This window comes from Dunckerocampus dactyliophorus, chromosome 4, assembly GCF_027744805.1.
Source record: "Dunckerocampus dactyliophorus isolate RoL2022-P2 chromosome 4, RoL_Ddac_1.1, whole genome shotgun sequence".
Classification (NCBI taxonomy): Eukaryota; Metazoa; Chordata; class Actinopteri; order Syngnathiformes; family Syngnathidae; genus Dunckerocampus; species Dunckerocampus dactyliophorus.
In genome coordinates this window covers 4778881-4795648 of record NC_072822.1, presented here as the reverse complement: position 1 = coordinate 4795648, position 16768 = coordinate 4778881, and the positions used below count along the sequence as shown (strand labels likewise).

General features: G+C 41.8%; 1 protein-coding gene across 1 annotated transcript in view; it reads right to left on the bottom strand.

Annotated features, from left to right (window-relative positions):
• Positions 1-535: 535 nt before the first annotated feature.
• Positions 536-16768, bottom strand: part of pggt1b (protein geranylgeranyltransferase type I, beta subunit) — an 18610-nt gene continuing 2377 nt past the window's right edge. The window contains exons 5-9 of the mRNA XM_054774472.1: positions 16483-16615; positions 12943-12988; positions 8770-8954; positions 7354-7462; positions 536-4747 (exon numbers count right to left, since the gene is read on the bottom strand). Coding sequence (XP_054630447.1) covers positions 4581-4747; positions 7354-7462; positions 8770-8954; positions 12943-12988; positions 16483-16615 — 640 coding nt within the window. The 3' untranslated portion in view covers positions 536-4580. The remainder of the gene's footprint in view (positions 4748-7353; positions 7463-8769; positions 8955-12942; positions 12989-16482; positions 16616-16768) is intronic.

Here is a 16768-nt window from a genome sequence, read left to right as displayed (position 1 = left end):
GGTTCGTCTGCAGCAATATGTTGTAAGGGCACAAAAACGCTACATTACAGCGGAACGGCGCCAGGATGAAAAGGCACAGTCACATGAGTGAAACACGCGTGAGTGACTTAATCATTTCTTCACTAGGGTTGATCATTAAAATTCAAACAAAGGTTTTTTTTTTTTGTGTGTGTTTAAACAAGAGAGAAATGTGTAAAAAAAATGTGTAAAAAATTTAAGTCGGCTACTTCTCGGATTTCACTTATTGCAGTCTATTTTGGGAACCTATCCCCCGCGATAAACAAGGGAACACTGTATCTGCGTTTCATTTTTAAAATGGGAAATGTAAAAAAAAAACTATAAAAGTCAATCACATAAGCATCAGCTCCCCCAAGCATCAGCAAAAAAACCCAAACAAAATCCAACTGTCTTTTTTTTTTAAGTGGAAAATTAAAACATGTCGTACTGAAAACTGTTGCCACAAAAATGAACCCAAAAAATCATGAGAATCACTGCACATCTTTCCACCACAAAAACGTTTTGAAAGCAGAACGGGTTATGGAGTGAAGACCCACGTCACATTGCATCACTGACATGTCTTTTTAAAGCAAAAACATCCCATGAAAATGTGACTTTCCTTTGACTCAATTGCTAGCATTGAGAAGTACTATGAAGTTGTTATGGAAACAGACTAGTACAAAGGTTACTGTGACACTTTAGCGAAAGGTCAAGTTGGGGGGGTGTGTAAACCACATTGTGTAAAAATGGGAACAATGGATAGCTGAACACCATTCCGTTTCATCCTGATTTTTTTTAGAACCGTCTTTGTCCGCCGACTCTCACAGTTGTAGTGCTTGTATTGGGTTGCATGCCTCACAAAAGGACAACCCCACCACACCCGAGTACAGCTGCAGCTGGGACGTTAGAGGATAGTCTCTTGACAATTTCAATCTGGGTCAGGCTGAATTCCCCATGGAAGTATACTCTGAAAGTTCAGCATCAGCCAGTCTACATATGTGTACCACTAAGGTCCAATATCTGAGGACAAACTCTCTTATAAGGCTTTTTTAAAATCATCTTTGCTATTGAGCTAACATTGAATTTGACCATTAAAGAATGAGTGTTGGACTAGATGTTGTAGATACGTCATACAGTCTTCTATTCCTGAACTGTTGCACACACACGAGTGAAAATTTGCCAAAACATTCAGACCTTCCGCGTTGCCTGTGCCATTATTTTTCCGACAAATACACCACATGGTGTCGGTGTTATTACACCCTAAAGGTTTGACCCGGTAAATCGGATTAACTTGAAATTTCTCACTCGGCTCTACAAAACACCGACTGTAACTTTACAGAGGTTAGCTGAATTGCTACAAAATTTGGTACACACTTTCAGGGGACTGACAAGCATGTGTGCAAATTTTGAACAAGATTGGTTGAAAAACATGGCCACGATCAAGGAAAATGTCAACACGGGGCGCAGGCGAGACTTCACAACTGTCTGTAAGTCTTTGACCATTTGTCAAATGATTACAAAACCTTGAGGACATCGGTACTACATGTATGCTAGTATGTCTTCCACAGCATTCGGGGACAAAGGTCATTATCATTTGGGGTCAAACGTGGTTTAATGCAAATTCATTTTTGCATGGACACCACAGAAGATCTGCATGACGTCAACAGAGCAAAAGACACAGGCATCTTTGTACGGGCTTCCTTTACACAATTATTTACCATAGATACAGTATTTGCTGCCAAGCTTGGATCCTCACATTATTCAAAAGCTGAACATAGCCAACAAATCAACATTTGCATACCCGGCCGCTTATATATCTCGCCCTTCTTGCTTGCTTGCACATATTTATAGTCATTTACACGTTTATCTACACTTGATATCTCTACAAAGCATACAAAAAATAGATGGCATTTCATGTTACATCATTCGAAATTACATTATGTATATCAGTGAGTGGCGTGGGAGGGGTCCAAACAATGACCTCCAGGCAGAAAGCAGCTATTGAGGCTGAGTAACAGGCTCCATCTGCAGTAAGCAGCGAGATCTGTCCGTCCCAGTCGCCGTCTTTCAGGAAGCCAAGTAAGCATTGAAGAGACCTGACTGCGTGGATTTTCCTCCTCCAAGAAATGCAGTAGGGTCCGGATGACAGTAACATAAAGGCATGTTGTGGGAAAACTGTGTGCAATTTGTCTTGTTTTATTAAAAAAAAAAGAAAAAAAGGTTCAAAGACAGGGTGGGGAAAAATGGATCAAAATGGACAAAACAATACTTCGTGAGGCACATTATAAAAAGTGAGGTCGAGTAGTATTTTTCCACTTGACACAAATGAAAAATAAGCTATCTTCAGGCATTAGAAGATGCATGAGACTCCAGAATTATTCGATTAGAATTGATCCGAGTTCCCGGCCAAGCAGCACTGCATTTAAAAAGCCAGAATCATGCAGATTCTGGGCAAAAATCATTTATATAATTAGTTTTACTTAATAGCTGTGTTGTGTTTGAGACCGTCAGATAAAACAGTCAACCCGGGATGACATTTGCATTAATAATAGCACAAAAGATGTGTTAAGAGCCGAGGGAAATACTTTGTGAACTAAAGAGCGTCATAACAGACGCATTGTCTGTTCTGTCGTCAGAAGGCTCTAAATTCACACCGGTTGGCAGAGGCTGAGCAGTGATGCCACTGTCCACCAGTTTCCGTGAATAATGGATGTCGCCAATGATTTATTCATCCTGCTGCTCCACTCTGTGTTCCCTCCTCCTCCAAGTCTGCCTGGGCTTAGCAGAAGAGCATCCATAGCAGTCCCACCTTGGGTAAACGTCAAGAAGAGGTTCCTGTGTCTTGCTAAGGGGTGGTTCCAACAGACACCTTCCAATAACCTTCAATTTATAAAATGAAGCCATGTTTCTTTATCCCTTCTTGTGGTTTCTCCTATCCACTTGCCAAAATTAGGGGGTTGACGGCTGGTGGTCGCTATAAAACAAAATAAATAAAGGCCACGTGATTTAGCATAAAAGAGTAAGGGACCTACGAGTGAGCCCTGAGGAACACCTGTGACAGGAGTGCTGCTTTTCCACTGCATTGTATCAGCTCTGCTCTTTAATATATAATACAGTGGGGAAACTGAAAACCACGCCGCATTGAACGCCTCAGTCAAAAAAAAAAAGGCAACCGCGAATGAGAAGGAGGGAGTACTCCCTGGCATGTTGGTCGTGGTAAGGAGACAAATTGTATTTGATAGGACACCGAGGAGAATATGGAGTTTAAGGCACAGCATGTGTTTATTTTTTGTCATTTAAAGTCATGTGTCCTGAAATTTTACAATGACGCGGCAATGGCAACTGCTCAACCTCAAGGTTCGGCTGACCAGGTACTAGCTAGTTATGTAGTAGCTAGGTATGCCCATGGAAAAGCAGCAATAACGAGTGCAGTGGAAGTTTAATACTCATTTCTCCCGCCCTGTTGTGCTGAAAACAATTGTCAACCCAGACGCTAACATCGCCATGCATCGGAACTATTGCGGTTCATTGTGTTCTATGAAAAGGCAAAAGTGAATAAATGCTGGATCTTCGGTTCGCGGCTATTTTCCAAGGTCTCTGTGTAAAGGGGGCCTCCGTTTCACTTGCCAAAATAGGGTTAGCCAGGGTTGCAAGACATTTCAGCAGGACTTTCAACAACAACAACAACAAAAAGTGTAGCTCTTTCAGATGTCAAAGATGGCTATCAAGTGGTTCTAGTGAATAGTAACCGTCTGCGAGGGTAAATCTGGCCAGCTCGCAGATCACAGCCCTTGGCAAGTTCAAAAAGAAAAATCTAACATTTTCCACTTCTTAACAACGTCCCCGAGAGGCTTCATTTTATTCCTGCTTGCCCCTGGAAGCTGTTTTCTTTTTTTCCCCCCTACAGGTGTTGTTGAACGATCTTCCAGAAGACCAAAGACCCCCTAAGGTGGTTTGTTGGCTACATCTCCCTCGGGTGCACCACCGCCCGATCAAACCTCCTCATTAGCAAACAACGCCCAAAGATGGGAGCAGGCGGGAGATAAAACCTGCCGGTCTGGAATGAACCTTTTGAGAGTGGAGAGCGTTTGAAGTTTCCAGTCTCCAAGAGCACTGGAAGGGTGTTAGCAACTGACAAGTGTCTGTCATTAGATGGTGCTTTGCTTCCAAGGATAACAGGATGTCTGGTCTCAACCTTTTTTCCACATTTTCAGGCAGCATTAAGACCGGGCCCCTTCAAATGCATGAATACATCATCCATGAGGTGGGTACCATACATCTGGCATGGTCTATAATGAAAACTGCTGCTGCTCCTCAACAAAAAAACCACACCGGGTTTTTATCAATTCTTAATAATGATGGAGACAGTTTGGCACCTGTAATGTCTTCAGGTCTCTGGTGATTTTGTTCTGGCACATTTTTTTTTTTAAACCAAAAGGCAGCTTGACTTAACAGAAAAGGCCACTTTCCAAAGTTACGAGCTGGACACTTCTGATTTCCTCAAATAAAAAGGAAAAACACTCCAGCTGGCCTGGACCTGGACCTGGACCTGCGTGTACCGAACCCACTGGATGGTCCTCCTGTCAGTGCTGTCGGCTGCAGCCGCCGCTATTGTCCTTCCATGTCTGCTGCAGCTGGCGGAGGTGCTCATAGGCCCTCTGGGTGATGTTGAGAGCTGGGTGGACCTTCCTCAGGCTGGGCTCGCCGATCAGAGACAGACCGCACAAGCCCAAGTAGGCGTGCAGAGGGTCTAGCGGTGGACAAGGGGGGGAAAAAGAATGAATAAAAAGGAGAGTGAATGTGTGAAAGGAGGGTGGAATGGGGGAGAAAGTGGGTCATGGAGGGTAATCATGTATGTGAACATAAAGCATCTGCATGTGTCAGGTCAGTGGATGCTCAGCTAAGACACCACAATACGAGTCATCTCACGTCACATTTACTCAATTAAACAAGCATCTGACCTCCCATGAAACATCCTCCCTTTTGTGTTGCACTGCTCCTTTCAGTAGCCAATGAATAATTCAAAAAGAGGCAGTCTCATGAGTCGTAACCCCTGCCTGTCTTTTGGGACTGAGTAAAAGCTGCACAGACTGGTAAATGGACCAGTAATTGAATTATAATGAAATGACAGACCATTGGAAGCCTGCATCAGAATCAATCGAGGCACGGCGAGCTGGATTTATAGAGACTCAATCACGTGACGCATGGATATTGGACCTGCAACTGTTACTGGAGCTATAAAACAACCAAGGTTACTGACAATCACATACCACATTCATAAAAAATGCTGTTAAATCAGAGGGCTAGTATTAATATGTATGTGACAACATGCTGGTAATTGGTCAGCTTTAAAAAGGTCCCTGCTTACGCAATAACTTTTTATGATGTGATAACAGTCATGTGTCCTTGGAGCCTTTTTATGACATGAGAAATAGCCATCATCTCCCTCACTTATTTGCTCCACTTTTGTGAGTTCTTCCTGATGGGCATGATACCACCCCTGGCGAGATGAGCATGCCCCATGTAGACGGCCTTCACAGAAGACAGCTGTGTAACAAAAGCAGGCTTCGCTACACATCTTAAAATAAAGTCAACTATCAGTTCCAGATGTGGAAGCTGTACGTTGGGCCATTTTAATCATTACTGGACACTTTGTTCACCAACGTTGTGGCCAGCTATATAAAATTAAAAGTCCTTTACAGGTATGTCCATCCATCCATTTTCTATGCTGCTTATACTCATTTTTCAAAAATTAATGTCCTTGCACATTTTAAAGCAGGGGTCTCAATGAAATAACATAATAAAATCATCAAAAGAAAAAATATTGTAAAATATTAATTTAGCAATGTGTATTAGTGTGGTGCTAGACTACACTAGGAGCTGTTTCTAATATTTTGGTTACCTTATTTAGCAACATTAGGGGTTTTGTCTTTAGATTATGCCTTTGTGGCGTATTTAAAAGAAAAAAAATGTATGGTCACAGCCCAACAAAAATAAAACGCAGGCCACACTTCCGACACCAATGCTTTACTGTAGAGCAGGGGTGTCAAACTCGTGCCCTGGAGGGCCGAAATGCTGCAGGTTTTCTCCCAAACCAGTTTCTTCAGCAGGTGATTTAAATGATGAGCTACTTCCCTCAAACTGAAGGTGTTGATCATTAAAATCACCTGCTTTAGTGACTGGCTGGAAAGAAAACCTGCAGTGTCTCAGCCCTCCATGGCACGAGTTTGACACCCCTGCTTTAGAAGGTCTATGTACCAAGAGGCAAAATTACTTAACCACATAATGTACTGCTATAATATTTACAGACAGTATACTGTACATACATTGACGACAAAGAACACAATAAGATGAAAAAAACCCTCCTCCCTGATGCCTTCATGTTACGTTGTTGTCTGTGAGATATGTCATCTATTATGTTGGCCAAGTGCGGAGTTGCAGTGTATATGGTGCACAGTGGTGCTTCTTGCAGACACAACCACAGCCCATTAGCATTAAAGCTATAGTCACACAAAACAATGTTCTCAGTAGGGCTTACTAAAGCTCTTTTACACTATCATAGCTTCTCGACATTTGCAATTCACTATTGTAGGACCTCTGACAAAAAAAAGTACAATAGGGGACTTTTAATTTATATAGATGGCCAAAATGTTAGAGAACAAACTGTCAAGTAGAAAAATGTTGGAAAGTGGGAGGTCTTTCTGGCACCAGGAGTGAAAACAAATGTTATTACTGACAAGCACTGCACTCCTAAAGTGATAAGTTTATAAGACACAGGAGGTTCCATTAAAGTCTTCATTACCGCATACAATGATCACAGTGAGCCAAACTACAGTGGTTATATATGGCAGTAAAAAACAAACAAACTGCCTGAAAAATAAAAGGCTTAGCCTAATCTCTCAGTCCATCACTAAAATACTACAAGTCTTACAAGAACAGCTGGACAAATCCAATATTTTTTTTTCTGTGGTTCAGACCTGCCTTTTGTAGCGAGGAGTCTCTAGCTTCCTATCTTCTTCGTCTTTATATGACCACACACAACCATGGCCAGCTCAATGCTATCTATTCCATCCACCTTTCATCTTTTCAACCTCCCTTTTGTTGGACAATATGCATGATGCTTGCTTCAAATACAGCCCGCCGCTTTGCCTCATTGCCTTGTCTTTGTAACGTGAGAGCTTCCATCCGCTCATCAATTACACATTTGTGAAGACAAAGTGTAGCACATCCACATGCAGAGAAACACAAGCCAGGGGGCAATGAAAGTGTAAGATTACAATGGAGACCAGCCAACCAAACGTTCCGGTAGCTTTTCATTTATCTGATACTGTACAATAAGGATCTGCAGTTATGTACCTGGGTGGCTGTCTGGCCACTTGGCGAAGCCCCCCACCAATCGATCTTGCGTGGACAGGATGAAGCTCCTGTTCTTGTCAAAGTTGGTGTACTGGAACACATCTAATAGCTGACACAGCAGACAATAAAAAGGTGAGAACATGTCATAATGGCATCGACTGTTTAGACTACAGAATATAAGACTTTAATATGAATAATGCCTTTGCACCTCTGGCACAGCTGTGACCCACATATTCGCAGATTAGCTACATTGGCGTGATGGCGCCTTACTCATTGCTGTTTAAGTCGTGCTCTCCTGTATTTTTGGATCACACTGTGGAGAACACCGCTGGCATAGTTATGACCCACATGTTTGTATTGTATTCAACTGAGAACATTACAACATTAATTACTACATTGCTTTTTCTTCTATGCACTTTGGGTCAACACAAAAATTCATTTTTTTTTTTCAGTTAGTGAATACTAGTGTTGTCACATTAACTGAAAACCTGAGTGCAAAGCAAGCCTGCAGGCACTCTCACAACGACAGGTAAGTCCCACATGGCAGCCATACTTGTTTTGACTTTGTGAAGGGAAAGTGGGTGAGAGACGGTCGCTATAGGCTAGATGCTGCAATGGGGACGGAGCTGACCGGCCTTCTAAAGCAAGTATCGGCATATGTCGATACCGTGCTTTTTCACGGAAATCAGCAGATACTGATCGGTGGCCGATCGATCGGAGCACCCCTACTTATAGTATGTAAGTTTATTGTATTCTGTATATTGTGGTTATATATAGAAGTTTACTGTGTATTTTGTGATTTTTGTTTTTTTTGTATTAATGTCCATTTATTACTGTCCACTCACTTTAGAGCAGGTGTGTCCAAAAGGTAGTGTACAGGCAAATCAACAAATGCAGGAAGCCACTTTGACATTTTTTTTATTTTTATTTTCTAAAAAGGCTAAAAAAAAAAAAAAAAAAAAAAAAAAGACTGATATATTTAAGGACAAAACAAAACATTTCAGCCTTTTCTCTTTAGACGAGGCCTTTTTGCTGTATTTTTTGTTTGATTCTATGATTCCATTTCTGGTCGTGGAACAAAGAATGGACTTTGGACACCGATTCTTCATTTAAAGGGTCGATGTACCAACCCAGGAAAGTTACTAAACTACGTACGGTAATATGATGCGTTGCCATAATATAATATTGGCAGACAGTATGCTGCATACACATCCATGATAAAGATCCTCCTCCCTTGCGGATTTAACACAACAAACATGAATCAAAAAGAAAAAGATAAGATAATGTGTGCCTGAAAACAATATCTTACAGTACTTCGGTTTGTCAGTCGTCAAGCCAATAAAGATTCTGTGTTCTTTGAAACATTTTGGGTGACTGTAGTAAAACAGGAGGGTGACCATACAGTATGATGCATACCTCTAATGTGGCGCCCACCCAAAAGGAGTAGCATGTGTCCACGGGCTTGTTGGGGCGACCGTGGAAGCCGCTCTGCTGCCTCATAATGCACCAGCGGCGGATTCTGTCCAGCTCCCGCTGACCCAGCGCCTCCTCCAATCGACCCATCAGACACAGGGAGGCGATGGCGCAGTACGTCCAACCGCCTGCGTGCAGAAAGAGGGGCCACAAAGAGCGAAGAGACATCCTTTAAGTGTTTTTAGATTGATAATAAGATTGTGCGTCTGAATGTGTGTGGGCGTCTTTTGCTGCCAAACATACAAAGATGCCTCCCATCTTTCTTTGGAGATGAGCCTATTTTCTAGTGAGCTGTACTGATGACTGAGGGGATAATGTTCTTCGTCAAATTCAAGTCTGACAGTTTTATACACCCTCGTTTTGCCTCAATGTGGGATTATTTTAGCGTTCCGTGACTGCCAATCCATGTGGAAACACCATTTTTAACTAAAAACATGCATGGCGTTACAAGAGACCTCACAAGACCTCTGCTCAGCAAGCATTGCCTCTACTGTTAAAGGTTTTCTGATGGAAACAGTTTGATTCTAGAATGGATTATTTCTATTTCAATTATTTCCTGTAGGAAAATTAGGTCAGCCAGCATCCCAAATTGGACTGTGTTTGACTCTGACAACGCTGTCATCCACAGAAAACAACGTACCCTTATATTTAATGTTTAACAATATCTGACAAGCCACGTAATGCCAAGTTGCTCCGGATTGATGAGTGTTTGTTATCAGCGCAGCCACAAGGAACATTCTAACGTCATCGGTTTTCATTATCATGCTTTTAACTGCTACTACGTCCACACAGCACCAACATCTCCTGCCGCTTATCTGCGTTTGTGACAATAAGCAAGTGGGAGTGTGGACGTGTGTTTGAGAGTCACGAGTGTAAATCAGCTGATGTGTCATGTCCGCTTGCAATCAACCGTGCCGTCCTCCCATATCGCCTCAAGCTCATTCAGAGGGAATGCTAATGATCTGAATCACAAACCACTTTTACACGTGTCACTCTGCTGTATAAACGGCACCGACTTGTGGGGGTGAAGTTGACCTGTTCATTTGACACCATTGGATAGCCATAACAGAAGCAGGACATCGCTTGTATGTAGCAGAACGAAAAAGGCACAATTTAGCTGAGATAAACGGTAATGACGGTGCATGCCGTTGAAATCATTTGCTCCAATTGTGCAAGTGTGCATGGTGTGTTGCATAAAGACATGGAATGGTTGAAAACAAGGCAAACACAGGTGAAAGCTAATCTTCTGCCGCAGACATAATGAATGTAGCCAAAAAAAATGCCGCTTCTAACAAGTCTAGCAGCATTCTTACACCAAGTCATGTCTGCATGAATACATTCTTGTATGTGTCCATCGTTTCGCTACACCATATGAACATTAATTTGTAGTAAATTAACGCAATCGTGTCACTGGCATGGCTGGTGCAGACTTTTCCCCTCTTTTATAGTTTGCTTTTCCATTTTGTCTTCTTGCAGCAGGGCAGGCTTTGTAATCTTGGAGATATATTTATGATGTCTACTTATACAGTTGGAGCATTTAAATATAAGAAAATGACCAACACTTAGTTTATATATAGAATATATCGTTTTCTGTTGTGAGGCAATTCTTTCTGTAGTTCCCATTTTGGAGTTCCAACAATTTAACTTTGGTTTTATTGTAGGCCGCATGGTGGCTTAGTGGTTAGCATGTTGGCCACACAGTTAGAAGATCTGGGTTCTTATCTCCTGTATGGCTTTGGCATGTAGGTATTCTCCGGGTACTCAGACTTCCTCCCACTTTGCAAAAATATGCATGTTAGGTTAACTGGAGACTCGAAATTGTCCACTGTCCATTAATGTGAGCATGAATGGTTCATTATCTATGTGCGCCCTGTGATTGGCTGGTGACCAGTCCAGGGTCTAGCCCGCCTCTTGCCCAAGGTCAGCTGGGATAGGCTCCAGCGTACCCCCGCAACCCTAGTGAGAACAAGCAGCATGGAAAATGATTGGTTTTAGTGTAAATTTTGCTTGTTGTTGTTCATTGCAAACGGGAACGTGTTCATACTCTGCTCCACTTGACGAGACAGGTTCAGCAGCAACATCTGTGTTTTGGTTGTTTCTTGAACTTTTTTCCCCTTAATGACGGACTATTTTAGTAATAACTTTCTCCGAAATCCCTATTTGAACAATTTCCACACGCATGTATTCATCATTTTTGCTCTGAGTTCACTTGACATCTAGCTACGAATACACATGCTTGACTCCCAAGTGTTCCAATAAATCAAAAGAAATTTCACTTTGTTGCAAATGTTACTATATTCACCTCTGTCTTGTGTACAATTTTCACTCCCCTACAACCTAATAAAAAACCTGTGCACCCAAATAGCCGATATAAACATTTTTTGGGCTATAAAACGTCTAATAATAGATACAGTGTTTAAAAGTGGCTGCCAACTTTTACTTTTCAGGCCAGTAAGATTGTAAAACCGCACTGTAAACACTTATAGTAATTACTCTATTTTACTCGCTTCTTTTAGTATGTGGTATCATTTGGCTGAACTTTCAAATCAGCCACCAATTGTGTGGAACCCAAAAGGTGACCCCTGTCAGAAAGCATTAAGAGCACACAGCAGGAAGCATTTCTTACAACGTGGCAGGACTTGACACAGTGCAAACACACACTAATAGGCATCGTCTATGGATGTGTGACCAGCGTGCAGAGGCAGGAAGGAAATCATTTACACACGGGATGTCCCCATCTATTTTTTGGCTTCTTATTCCGATCCGATCTTTTATAGTCTTGCCGATCAGATCCTTTTTTTAAGCTTCTGTTACAGACATGAATTTGTGGAATTGAATATGGTTATGAAAATAGTTCTTCAAAGCATTAAAAATAACGTAACCAAAGTACTGCTGGATTTACTTTATTACACAGCATGACCAACAAAATTGTTTGGCTTTTGTAACCAACCTCTGAGTCAGGTCCCTAATCCAATAAAAGATCAAATTGGAAAAAATGGGTGTGCAAAATACTTTTAGGGTAGGATTAATAATTTTACATGGTTTGAGATTAATTTGTGGTGTGATTTAGAATATATGCCATTTTTTAAACAAGCTCTCTCCAACGTAATAGTAACTTGTTGACGGTGCCTAGTATAAGCAACCAGTGGTTACAGCTGCAATTCCCTGGTGAGCTCCCCGCACCAACACACAGCAGTCCGGGCACAGTGAGGAGGAACTTCCGCTGTAGCTACGGAGCCGAATATCCAACGTGAAACTAACTTCACCACAGTACGCCACGGATATGTCTGCCTGGTGGTGTTGGGTTCTTCTTCTTCTTGCGGGTGGCGGGAGCCAAGTGGTAACCAGCTTTGAAGAGCATTGCCGTACCTACCATGCTGGAGTGTGGCCCTGAGTTACGAGCGTTATACGGCAACCGGACCGGCCCGATCTGGTGGCGGAAGCCGATTTTATCCCATCTTCAAAATACAGCGGATCGGCAGCTGATTCCTAATTAACACATTTCATTCATTTATTTTCTATGACGCTTATTCCTCATTAGGGTCGCGGGGGTATGCTGGAGCCTATCCCAGCTGACTTTTGGGTACAACCTGGACTGGTCGCCAGCCAATCGCAGGACACATGTACACAAACAACCATTCACTCTCAAACTCATACTGATTGACAACCCAGAGTCACCCATGAACCAAGCATGTCGGAGGAAACTGGAGTACCCAGAGAAAACCCATGCACGACGAGCACATGCAAACTTCACAGAGACTCCAACGGAGATTCAAACCCATTTCTTCTAGATCTCCTGACTGTGTGGCCAACATGCTAGCCACCGTGCAGCCCCATTTACACATTTACTTTAACAAATATGAACAATGAGCGACGATCCAAGCAGTGACAGACATGTCTGCTGCAGAAACAACAACATTTCACTGGAGCAGGGATTAATAAGGGCTACAGTGCTGGGAAATAATCTCTAATCCTATAAACCAGTTACTCCCATAAGCCACCTTGACGCCCACACAAGCCTGAAGATCCATTAACATTTTCATCGACTAATCCTTAGCTGGTGAAAGTAAACGGGTAACACGTATGCTTAAAATGTGCAGAGAAGACAGTACTCACCATGTGACTCTCGTCCTGCTCCCTGACCAAACCCGTTGTCATAAGACTGTGTGGAGGACACAAAAGAAGACAACTTTCAATGGCATGACATATTTCCTATGGAGAGCCTCGTATTGCTGTGGAAACATGTCTCTTGAGAAATGAAGAGGCTCTTTATTTGGATCAACTCCACAGGTTTCTCTTCCTCTTCACATCTTTATCAAAATGTCTTCAGAAGTCATTGATGCAATAAGTAATCAAAAGCCAAAGAGGAAAATTAACTTGAGAAACAAATGACTCCCACATAATGACAAGAGAAAACATGTTTTTTAAATATAATTTCTTTTTACAAGTTTGCTAAATGTACTTAAACACAAAAGGAAATCACATGTACCACAGCCTTTGCTTTGAATGACGCCACAAGCATCATTGGCACAACAATCTTTGGCAGTTTCGCCCATTCCTCTTGATATCTTGATAACTGTGTGCTTTGTGATCGTTGTCCTGCTGAAAGATGAACAGTCACCCCAGCCTGAGGTGAATAGCGCTCTTGAGCGGGTATAGCAGATATCTCTGTACGTTGCTGAATTCAGCTCTAGGAAGAGTCCTGGTAGTTCCAAATGTCTTCCATTCAAGGACAATGGAGACAAGTGTGTTCACTGGGACCTTCGAAGCAGCAGAAGGTTTTCTGAACACGTATCCAGATTGTGCCTTGGGACAATCCTGTCTAGGAGGTCTATAGAATTCTTTTGACTTCATGCTTGGTTTGTGCTCTGACACGCACTGTCGACTATGGGACTGTGCATAGTCAGGTGTGTGCTTTTTGAAATCTGGCCCAATTGTCTGAATTTACCACATGTGGGTTCCAATGAACTGTGGAGAATGATCAAGAATGATCAAGAGAAAGAGGATGCACCTGAGCTCAGTTTCCAGCATCATGGCAAAGGCTGTGAATACTTATGTACATGTGATTTTGAAGTTCATGATTAGGGGTGCTCAGATCAGGGTTTTATGCTGACCATCCCGATTCCGATCATCCATGAGTGGTTAATTGCTAATTGCTGGTTATATTACAGTAAATGGTTTGGGAAAATGTGCTCTTACATAGCTTTGGGGAATTTTTATTGGTAATATCATTCAATAATTTAAAAATCAATCAATATAAAAGCACCTTTTCCCAAACCAATTGCTGTAGTCTAAGCAGGAGGATATAATTAACGTGTGGGGTGGGTTTGGTGGCAGCATACTTCACAGAAGTGACATTATTGAATGACTGTTTCTTGTTCTCCTTTGGGCATGGGTATGAATGGGAGGGAGTGTGAATGGTTGTTGGTGTGTGTGTGTCCTGCGATTGACTGGAGACCAGTCCAGGGTGTACCCCGCCACTCGCCCCAAGTCAGCGGAGATAGGCTCCAGCATGCCCCCGTGACCCTAGTGAGGATAAGCGGCATAGAAGATGGATGGGTGGTTTCTTGTTTCTTTTCGGTATAAACGGCCCCTGTGGTCTGGCTGCTCAGGGAGATCAATGTACGTCATACTGCACAGAGGATGGCTCGTTTTGATTTCAAAAATAGGTTGCATCTCGTTGTCTCATTACCACTGTTGGAAAGATGTATCGTTTGCTGTCTAACAAACGTTCGCTTGGGAGTTATTGATCCCAGAAGTTTGAATCTGAATATAGTTTAACTTAACCACAGTGTGATTCTTGTGGATGGATCTGAGTGCCTTTGTGTGTGGATTTCCAGGCGGAAAATTAGTCCCGTGACGTTCTTTGTAGTTGTCGAATTGTATTTGGAGGATTTTTTTTGTTTGTATTCAAAAGGTTCTGTTTTTGTACTTGAAGGATACAGTGTATATATATATATATATTATTTTTTTTGTATTCCTTTGAATGTGTAAAACATGCTGTATTTATTTCTGAAGCAGGATGTACTTGTTTGATAGGCACCTTTCTCATTTGCAAAACAAAACGCATTCCCTTGTGTACAATGTTTTGTATTTGCAAACCACACCGAGTTTGTTTGTGAATCGTTGGACACGTGAGGTTTTGGCATGATTTGATCTTATGTCATATTTACATCACTCTGATAGACACCTTGCCCCAATGAATCAATAGTGTCTCCCCATAACATTGACATGAAAATAATTAGCGGAAAATAAATAACTTGTTTAATTAACTCATTCAATCCCAGCCATTTTTCAAAAGACAACCCCTTCAGTAGCGGCCATTTTAGACGATTTGACTGATCTTTCAAGGCACACATAATAGTGTTCTATGGCTACATAAACCAAAAGAAAGTTTGTTTCTCCCTTTTTCTGTAGCTCATACAGTAGCTAAGTTTCAGAAAAATATCAATTCAGACTGGAAAAGAGAGAAAACCAGCTTTATGTAAAAAGATACATTTCAAGCATAACTTTCATGCAAATATTTTTTGCTTATGCGACAGCTCAGATATCTAAACAACTACACTACGTAAACAACACAAAAAAGGGGTTGTTTCACATCAAAATAACTATTTACAAATATAACACCATGAACTGTTTACAATTTTCACATTTGGAACTAACTCTGCCTAACCTGCACGCTACACTCCTCCATCAATTCCTCCTTCCTGTCAAGTGTGAATTGATCCTTGCGAAGCTCTAATCGAATGCACTTCTGCCACCTTGTGGCCGTTTTTATGCCTTACATAAATGAAGTGAAACCCATCATCACCTCTTTTTGCCTGTCGGGCGGAAAAAGGTAAAAGACGTATAAAAACATTGTTGGGATCAGGCGTTGGGGTTTATAAAAATGTATAACTATATCTCTGGTATTGAATGAGTTAAAAATAAACACTGTAATACACTAGGTCCCCAACTTACGAACATCCGACTAGTGAACACTCGCGGATACGAACACAAGCCGACTGGTGTATATTTTATTTTATTTTGCCTTGTAGTTAGTCGCTCAATCAGTATTTATACTGCTACTGTACATGCTTGACCAGTAGAGGGCACTGTGACACTGCTAATGCCACCTTAGAGCTAATGAGACCAACAGAGGAAGAGTTAGACGCTGGGGACATTCAGTGTAAAGCTAAATGGAAAGCTAAATTGTACACCCTGGACAGAGCGTGTGATTGAAGTTTATGAAGAGTTAATAGGCCTGCTTAATTCTATACCACCCACAGAACACTACCTCTTTTAGAAGAGTCTAACGAGGACGAGTCCTTTTTTTCCAATATCTCCTCCTCCTCAAAATATGGTTTTGAAACTAACATTAGGAATCCTGCAAAGAGGAAAATGCATGAATATTACAGTGAAGCGTGGATACAAAATCTCCGCTTTTTCGCCACATGAACTACAAAAATCCCAGCAACTGCTTTATAACCAAGATACACTGCATTCATTATAAATGAGGTTTCTCTAGGCAGCGTGCCACCCTTTGAAGGTGGGTGGCCTCATTGTTTTTGTGTGCACCATGCCAATCAGAGGTCAGACAATCAGGCCCGGGGAAGCAAATGTTTAGACTTTCACTGATCACACTGAATACGTCACGTATCATTCACATTTACTCACCAAGCTTCCTCTGATGTACTCGATGGCCTTTTGGATGTCCATGCCCGACCAGTCATCCAGCATGTAACAGATACTAGCGGCACAGTAGATAAAGCGTATATCGTTTTCGCTTCCTTCTGGCACGGCGTAGAAACTAAAGGAAAGGATGACAAAATACTGCTGAGGACGCCACGACAACAAAACTGTGCCTCAAATCCCTTTAAAAAAGGCACACTTGAAACACTGTTATATTTCACACAGATATCCTTTTTTTTTTTTTTTTACACTTTTTCCTCTGACTGGACGA